General features: G+C 40.1%; 3 protein-coding genes across 3 annotated transcripts; all 3 read right to left on the bottom strand.

The window, feature by feature from the left end:
- Nucleotides 1-737: 737 nt before the first annotated feature.
- Nucleotides 738-1,604, bottom strand: LOC129741983 (uncharacterized protein K02A2.6-like). The gene has a single exon (XM_055733826.1). It carries the CDS (start codon nt 1,602-1,604, stop codon nt 738-740), a length of 867 nt encoding a protein of 288 aa, XP_055589801.1.
- A 3,666-nt stretch (nt 1,605-5,270) lies between these two features.
- Nucleotides 5,271-6,018, bottom strand: LOC129741982 (uncharacterized). Its single transcript, XM_055733825.1, has 2 exons — nt 5,860-6,018; nt 5,271-5,801 (listed from the first exon to the last, which is right to left on the bottom strand). Exons 1-2 carry the CDS (start codon nt 6,016-6,018, stop codon nt 5,271-5,273), a joined length of 690 nt encoding a protein of 229 aa, XP_055589800.1.
- Nucleotides 6,019-7,094: 1,076 nt separating this feature from the next.
- Nucleotides 7,095-8,178, bottom strand: LOC129748575 (collagenase-like). Its single transcript, XM_055743233.1, has 3 exons — nt 8,099-8,178; nt 7,591-7,957; nt 7,095-7,528 (listed from the first exon to the last, which is right to left on the bottom strand). The coding sequence occupies exons 1-3, from the start codon at nt 8,144-8,146 to the stop codon at nt 7,143-7,145; spliced, it is 801 nt and encodes a 266-aa protein (XP_055599208.1). The 5' UTR covers nt 8,147-8,178; the 3' UTR covers nt 7,095-7,142.
- Between the last annotated feature and the right edge of the window lie 348 nt (nt 8,179-8,526).

Raw genomic sequence — 8,526 nt, 5'->3', positions numbered from 1 at the left:
TTTCCTGCAGCTTGCTTATCAAAAATATGTTGAGGGGCCATGTTTATGCCGGTTTTTGTTAAAACTAACCTGTTTTATTTTGTAAAGACAAGTCCGATATTTGGACGCAGTTCCGGCGGGCTACAGGACAGCTCAAAAACGGGGAAACTACGCGCAGCTTTATTCGGCTCAATATCAGTTAGCAAGTGCGGGGGAGCAAGTGAAGTAGCGTGTAATTCTCCCGGCTGGAGGCGGTTCTGCAGCCCGCCAGAACTACTTCTGAATGTCGAGCTAAACCGCACAGTTTATTCTTATTAACATGAGAACACGGTTGAAAACGTATTCGAGATTTTGTTATCCTTGACAAAACTTTGAGATTCGAAGAGTTTTCAAAGAGTTTCCAAACCACTTTTACTAGTCCCGGAACTTCCTAAAACTCATAAGAAAGCTTTTGCTAAATATCTTCCGACTCACCGCAACCATTTTTAGTCGCTGTTACTATTGTATTTGCAGCAGGGTAGAAGCAGCAGGAAGACAACCCGTATCCGGAGTAAAGTAAAACGCACGAGTAAACTACTTATTAACTTTTAATTTTACTCTACGATAGAAACGCGTACTTTACATATGGTGGCTGATGTAAGGAATGAATTTATTACGCAGTAGATTTTCACCGCGTGCTCGGCTGACAGCATACAGTGTTGCCAGAATAACTGCCAGGATATGACAGCTCTTCCCCCGGAAAAGACTACTCCGTCGAATCAAAGGTCCAGTTTCTGTGGAGCTCTGATCGTCCTTGCTGAACGACGTAGTCCTTGGTTCGCTTGTACGCCTGGTGATCGGTTTACAGCAGTGTTGCCAGTTGGTATAGTAGGAGATAAAGCAACGGTAGGTTTTGGAGAGTTTTGTGGATCAGGAATAGGATCTGTACAGGAAGGAATATCTGGGATTGGATTCTGGGGAGTTACTGCGATTGAAACTTCTGAGTTCTCATAATCGTTAAACCCACCATCCCGCGAAAATGTTACCTCTTTCGACGAGTCTTGCTCCTCTACAGCAACAGCCCGTAGTTGATCGATATGTCTCCTCCAAACACGTCCATCATCCAACTGTACGAGGTAGTGCAACTTACCAAGACGCTCTTTTATTACACCGAACTCCCAAATTGTAGAATGATCGTAGTTGCGTACTGACACCCTGGATCCAACTGTCAAGTCACGTACTTTTCCCTGAACTACACTGTCTTTAGGGTCGTCTGAAGGAATCATCAGGTCTAAACGAGAACGTAACTGACGGCCGAATACCATCTGAGCAGGGGAATGTCCTGTAGTCGGATGTATCATTTTTCGATACGATAGTAAGATATTGTATAATTCGGAATGTAGATCGGAATTGTTACAATCCATGGACTTTAATTTGCATTTCATAGTCTGGATAAACCTTTCGGCTTGACCATTCGTCGCCGGGTGGTAGGGAGCACTTAGTTTGTGAACGACTCCATTCATCTTTAAAAACTTAGCGAAATCCGCGGACGTAAACTGAGGACTATTGTCTCTCACAAAAACGGATGGAATGCCAAATGTACTGAAAAATTCCCGACAAACGCGTATTGTAGTTTCTGTAGTCATGTTCCTGAGGATACGTACCTCTGGCCATTTCGAATAAGCATCAATTAATATTAGAAAATAGAAAACCCATGAACGGACCGGCGTAGTCCGCATGGACACGTTGAAAGGGTTCTGATGGGGTTTCCCAACAGTGAAACGAAATTTTCGGAGGATTTGCTCTATTCACTTGACAAGACGCGCAGCTTTTAATAAGATTCTCAATGTCCCTGTCAATGCCTTCCCACCAGCAGTAACCTCGAGCTAGTGATTTGATTCGGGTTATGCCAAAATGTGTTGAGTGAAGTTCATTCAAAACTCTGACGCGCAAAGTAGGTGGAACATAAACGCGAGCGCCACGCATTAAGCAATATTTTTGCAAACTAAATTCTTCTTGGTTAATACCGAAACGAAATCTAGCATCGATCGCTTTACCGGTTCTAAGCGCACGCATCAACTCTTGCACACTTTTGTCTTGTAGTGTAGCGCTACTGAGTTCATCAACAGTCAAGGGAAGTGTCTGAATCGTATTTATTTCGACGGCATCTGATTCCTCAATTTCGAATCCCGAATCAGTAGTGGCAACAGGTAGTTGCGACATTGCATCAGCGTTACAGTGATCCGACGAACGACGATAACGTATACTATAATCATAGACTAGTTCACATTTCGGCTTTTTTCGCTGTTCACAACGCCACTTACAGGGTTTGATCCTCATTCATTTTCAAGAACTCTGGCCGAATTTGAGCTCATTTGAGTAAGTTTCCAGCGTGCGCTAGAAGTTTTATTGAAAAAAGTCCATTTTTCTGGAAAATTTTCGTAGATGTGTTCTTGCAAGCTGTTGTTAATATAAAATGATAATTTTATAGTGCTCGGTGATTGGTATGACAAGCATTCGTATGGACCTGTTTTAGATAATTGACTAAATCAAACCGAAAAAATTTAAAAATTCATAAACTACCAACTTTTACAGAAAATTTGCTTACAAGTTGAGAGCTTAAAATCAGTAGTAAATAGAAAAAAAAATATTTTCGATATAAACTTTTCATAAAAAGATAGCCTTATTTATAACCTTTAATTTGATGTATAACACTTAATTATCGCAACAGTGCAAGCAAAGATATTCAAACATTCACATCACATTCTTTGAATCATAATGTTGTCTCCATTCAAGTTTTAGCATCATGCAACCTGCAAAACGTGGCATCAAGAGGACTTGCTTACAACTTGATCAAAGCGCGCGCTTTTTTTAACTCCTGCCCCCGTCATGGGGTACTTGATTGAATAAAATATCCTTTCTTGTGCACAAGTTGGTGTGGAGCAAACTTGAATGAAAAATATGTTATCAAATCAAATTTGTTGCATAGATATTTGAATAACTTTGCTAGCACTCTTGCAAACATTAAGTGTTATACATCAAATTAAAGGTTATAAATAAGGCTATCTTTTTATGAAAAGTTTATATCGAAAATATTTTTTTTTCTATTTACTACTGATTTTAAGCTCTCAACTTGTAAGTAAATTTTCTGTAAAAGTGGGTAGTTTATGAATTTTTAAATTTTTTCGGTTTGATTTAGTCAATTATCTAAATCAGGTCCATACGAATGCTTGTCATACCAATCACCGAGCACTATAAAATTAACATTTTATATTAACAACAGCTTGCTAGGAACACATCTACGAAAATTTTCCAGAAAAATTGACTTTTTTCAATAAAACTCTTAGCGCACGCCGGAAACTTACTCAAATGAGCTCAAATTCGGCCAGAGTTCTTGAAAATGAATGAGGATCAAACCCTGTAAGTGGCGTTGCGATCAGCGAAAAAAGCCGAAAAGTGAACTAGTCTAAATCAAACGCTTGTAAAAATGCGGCGTAGTGTTGCATACGCATTGCCGACATAGTAGGTAAACCCTTTACCTCCGAGAAAATCAAACTAACCGGCTTATTATCGGTTATCAAAGTAAATTTACGACCGTACAGATATTGCTGAAATTTGCGAACACCGAATATTATCGCGTAGGCCTCTTTATCGATTTGAGAATACCTTTGTTGAGTTCTACTCAATGTTTGCGACGCGTACTGTAAAGGTCGCTCGGAACCATCAGGGTACTGGTGGCTTAGGACAGCACCAACTCCATAAGGAGAAGCATCCGTAGCTAGAATCACCGGTAGAGTGGGGTCGTAATGGACAAGAAAACGGTCGGTTTGCATTTCAAGCTTAACTAGATTGAACGATTTGTCACACGCATTGCTCCACTTAAATGGAACATCATCTTTTAAAAGATTGTTAAGAGGGTATAGAATTGTACTAAGATTGGGGAAAAATCGACCGTAATAGCTAACGAGACCGATGAAAGAACGAATTTGTTCCTTGCTGGTAGGAATTGGCATGTTTTCGATCGCGTCAATTTTTGAACGAAGCTTATGGACACCGTGTCGATCTATTTTGTAACCGCAATACTCGATATTGTCCGCAAAGAAATCACATTTCTCCCGATTAGCTCGCATATTATGAGCATCTAATCTCTTAAGTACTTCCTCTAATCTAAGCAAATGGGTACGGTCATCGGGACCTGTCACACGAATGTCATCGATAAAAATTGTCACACCCGGAATATCTTGTAGGATCTGTTCCATTAATCTTTGAAAGATTGCAGGGGCTGAGGCCACTCCGTACATGAGCCTCGTTGGACGAAACAGTCCACGATGTGTACTAAGGGTAAGTAACTCTCTATCTTCGCGATTCACTTCTAATTGCAAGTAAGCTTGCGACAGATCTATTTTCGAAAATCGTTGTCCGCCCGCGACAATCGCGAAAAGCTCTTCCACCGTTGGAAGGGGATGATCATCGACAAGTAAGTTGGGATTTAACGTAATTTTGTAATCTCCATATAAGCGCACCCTACCGCCTGCCTTCTGCACTAGCACGACAGGTGTGGCCCAGTTAGAATGGTCTACCTTTTCCCAGATACCATCACTAACTAATTTGTCGATTTCCTTGTCAACGGCATTGCGAACTGCAAATGCAACTGGTCTTGCTTTAATGTACATTGGTTTAGTATTGTCACGGATCGCAAGTGTAGCCCGCACACCAGAAATATGGCCAATACGGTCATTAAACACGTTAGGGTATTTATGCAAAATATTTTTTAAAGCAGTCGTGGTAACTTCCGGCACCAAGCTACAGTGAGACATTGAATGCGTACCAGGTTTAAAAATGCGATTAAAATCGATATTTAAATCACGAAGCCAGTTTCGACCTACTAGTGGGTGACGGCTGGAATCCGCAACGTGTAAAGGAAGTAGTGTCTCATCTCCATTAGCAACAACGTTAACAAAAATTTTACCGAGAATCGAAATTTCATTATCGCAATAACTTACCAGTCGGAAGTCAGCAGAATGAAGGGTAAGGTGAGGGAAATACCGTTGCTTATCTTGGGAACCGATCAATGACACCGGGGATCCAGTGTCGACCTCGAATGTGAGCACCTTCTTGTTGACGGTAATGTCCAGCATGAACTTGCCTGAAAAGTTCAGCGCCGAACGCAAGTGGAAAAGATCCTTAACCACGTACGGCTCCTCCAGATGATGTGCATCGTTCTTTCTCATCTCTTCCTTCCTTTTCGACTGGCAAACCTTTTCGAGATGTCCCTTCTTGTTGCAGAACTTGCAATTGGTAGTCACATACTTTCATTTGTCGGCCAAATGACCATCATCACCGCATCTGTAGCATGTTCTCTTTTGGCCATCGTACTTTTTAGACGACGCAGCTGCAGTCGAGTTGGTTGAAGATAGTTGATTGTTGCTCTTCTTTTTCTTGGTTTTGCCGTGCTCGATGTACTTTACGTCAGCAAACGGCCGAAGACGGAAACCATGCATTTCGTCGGTCCCACGGAACGACATCTCCATACCGAACGCAATCTCCTTCGCCCGCTCGAGTGATAAATCGCGCACTTCCAGCAATCGCGATTGGATAACACGGATCCGGATTCCGAAAACGAACTGGTTCCGGATAGCTTTGTTTAGGTGGGCTTCGAAATTGCAAGTCTGGGCTAATTTCTCCAAATCCATCAGGTAGTCGCTCAACGTTTCATGTTCCAATTGTTTACGGCTTTGGAACTTAAAATTTTCTAATATTTCCAACGGAGCAGGAGTGAAGTGGTTTTTGAGAATCATCACAATTTGATCGTAGCTTTTCTCCAGCGGTGGCTCGTCCATCAGCTTGTTGCACAGGATTTCGTAGGCCCATGTAATGCAGCAAGTAGTCCCGTTTGTTTACATTGGCTACTTTGTAGATCCGGAACGAAATTTGCAATCGGTCTAACCACCGATCGAACTTTCCAGCAGCTGGGTTGAACGGTTCGAACGAAAACGTCACCGGCATAGTAGCAGCACCGGCCCCAGCAGCAGCAGCAGCAGCACCTTCCGGATGGATCATCTTTGTAGAAAGAGAGGTTAGGTACTGTAGGGTACAGATGAAGCATATCAGAACTGAATAAAATAATGTTTAAACATTTTAATAGATATATTCATAAAATTGAGTATTATTTGTTGAGTGTGTAAAAGGCCTTTTTCAGAAACGGGAAGAAGAAAAAAAGTGAAAAACGAATGTTCGCGAAAGAGTCAGTCGATTAACGAATTTTGGCGTTAACGGTTGTAAGTGTTGTTGTTTAAGAAATTATTGTTTTTTAATAGTTCTCCGAAAGAAGATCGAAGAATCCGACAGGTACTTCCAGTAATCTCTCGCGCAGGTTTGAATACGCACTCGTCGCCAAATTATTGTATTTCCAGCAGGGTAGAAGCAGCAGGAAGACAACCCGTATCCGGAGTAAAGTAAAACGCACGAGTAAACTACTTATTAACTTTTAATTTTACTCTACGATAGAAACGCGTACTTTACATATGGTGGCTGATGTAAGGAATGAATTTATTACGCAGTAGATTTTCACCGCGTGCTCGGCTGACAGCATACAGTGTTGCCAGAATAACTGCCAGGATATGACAGTTACCTCTGTTTGCTCCGGTGGTTTTCATTCTGCGCATTAGGAACGTTCGTAAACAAAGGGTGTCTAATTCTGCGCGTAGGTAAATTGTTGTTTTGATACGAAAAACTTTTTTTTATCTCAAAAATTCTCAACTGTTATGTTAAGAATGACTAAATCTTTCTCGTAAAGGCATTTCCAACGAAAAACTACTATTTAGCACTGTTAATTTGAAATTTTTGTTCCCCAAGCTCTTTAGCAGTACTGCTTAATGGCGGCCATTTTCACTGTGTGGTTGCACTATTTTTTTCGAGTTTCTCTATTTCTCTTAAACAAAACAGCCAATTTCAAAACGAATGGAACAAAATTGAAGATAAACAATAACTGAAGTAATTCTGCTTGTTTTGTGGATGTTTTATTGGGCTACTGTTAAAATATTTGTGTTTGAACATGAAAATGCGCAGAGTTTGGACTGCGCAGAATTAGGGCCGTTCACGGTACGATAAAAATTCTTTTGATGTTTTATGCTTGAATGATTTTTTTTATTACAAATTATCAGTGCTCAAAATTATAGGTAATCTTATATTCCAGTCACGTCTAAAATCCATTGCCGCAGGCTTGCAACGCGAACGTGTCCAAAAGGATTACCTGATTGACAGCCAGCAGAATGCACAAACGAAATTACTCCAATTTGCACATTATTGTAAACGACTGGACCGCCTGAGTCTCCGTTGCATGTATTTTGTCCTGCTAGCCCTACAGTACACATCGTTGAAGGGATAATGACCGCAGGTCCGAAAGATTTTTCACATTGGCTGTTTGATATTACTGATACCTCAGCGTATTTCAGCCTACTTGATGTCGCTTGATTGTCACCCAATTTTCCAAATCCCATTATCAAAGGCTTGTAGCCTTCGTACTGGTTTAATTCTCCTATACTTGGTAAAGTGATGGGTTTGACATAATCTGTTGAAAAATGTTGGGCAATTATGAAACTTCAGTAAAAAAAAAAGTTTGCGATCGTTTACCTGTGAAAATAATTGTGCTGTTAACACGTATAAGAGCGATGTCGTAGTTTAAATACATATTGTAGTTCGGATGTATATATTTTTCCTGAAAAAAATACTGTGTTCCCTTAGTTATCTCTACAGAACCAACAAATATTTGGAATCTTGAAACTCCATCAGCACAATGAGCTGCTGTCAAAATCCATCGGTTTGAGATGATCGAACCACCGCATAATGAATTAAAACCATCGACAGTGAGGAAAATTTGAGCGAAGTATGGGAATTGACCTAGAACAGCGAAATTTCCATTCACGATACGAGTTTGCTTTTCTAAACTCTCAGAAATATTCACAGGAGGCACAGCCATTGGATATGGTATGTAGGAAGCCTGAAATAAAAAAAAGTTTATTTTTCAATTTTTTTTAAAAAGTATCTTGTTAAAATACCACTTAAAGGTAGAATCATATTTTGTTTGAAATGTTGTAAATTAAGCTACGCAACTCTCTTTTGACCAACTTCAAGAACTTACCTTCACAGCGACCAAAGCCAGCACCAAAATGAACCAAACTTTCATCATCTCGAAACAGTTGAAAGCTTAAGCACCAACGTTAACTTAGTTGATCGAAGGTCTGAGCCGAGCCTTATATATGTGCGCATTAAAGATCTCATAATCTGCTCATATCAACGTGCGATAGATAATGGGTGTGCTGTAAAGCTGTTATCATTCCGACAAATTCTAACCCGAATTTTACAGTTTTCAAACTTAAATAAGTGATGGAAAACCATTGAGAGCGACACTTATCAGAGTTATAGAAAATTTACAATTCTCAAGGAAGGTGTCTTGTTCAAAAACAATAAAAACAATAAAAGACCAAAACCTTTATAATTCATGCAGTACAGGGTTCAGACGTATTCTAAAATCTAAATCAGAAATCTGAATCTGAAATCTGAATCTGA

Source organism: Uranotaenia lowii, chromosome 2 (genome assembly GCF_029784155.1).
Source record: "Uranotaenia lowii strain MFRU-FL chromosome 2, ASM2978415v1, whole genome shotgun sequence".
NCBI lineage: Eukaryota > Metazoa > Arthropoda > Insecta > Diptera > Culicidae > Uranotaenia > Uranotaenia lowii.
This window is presented reverse-complemented; position numbering and strand designations above follow the sequence as displayed.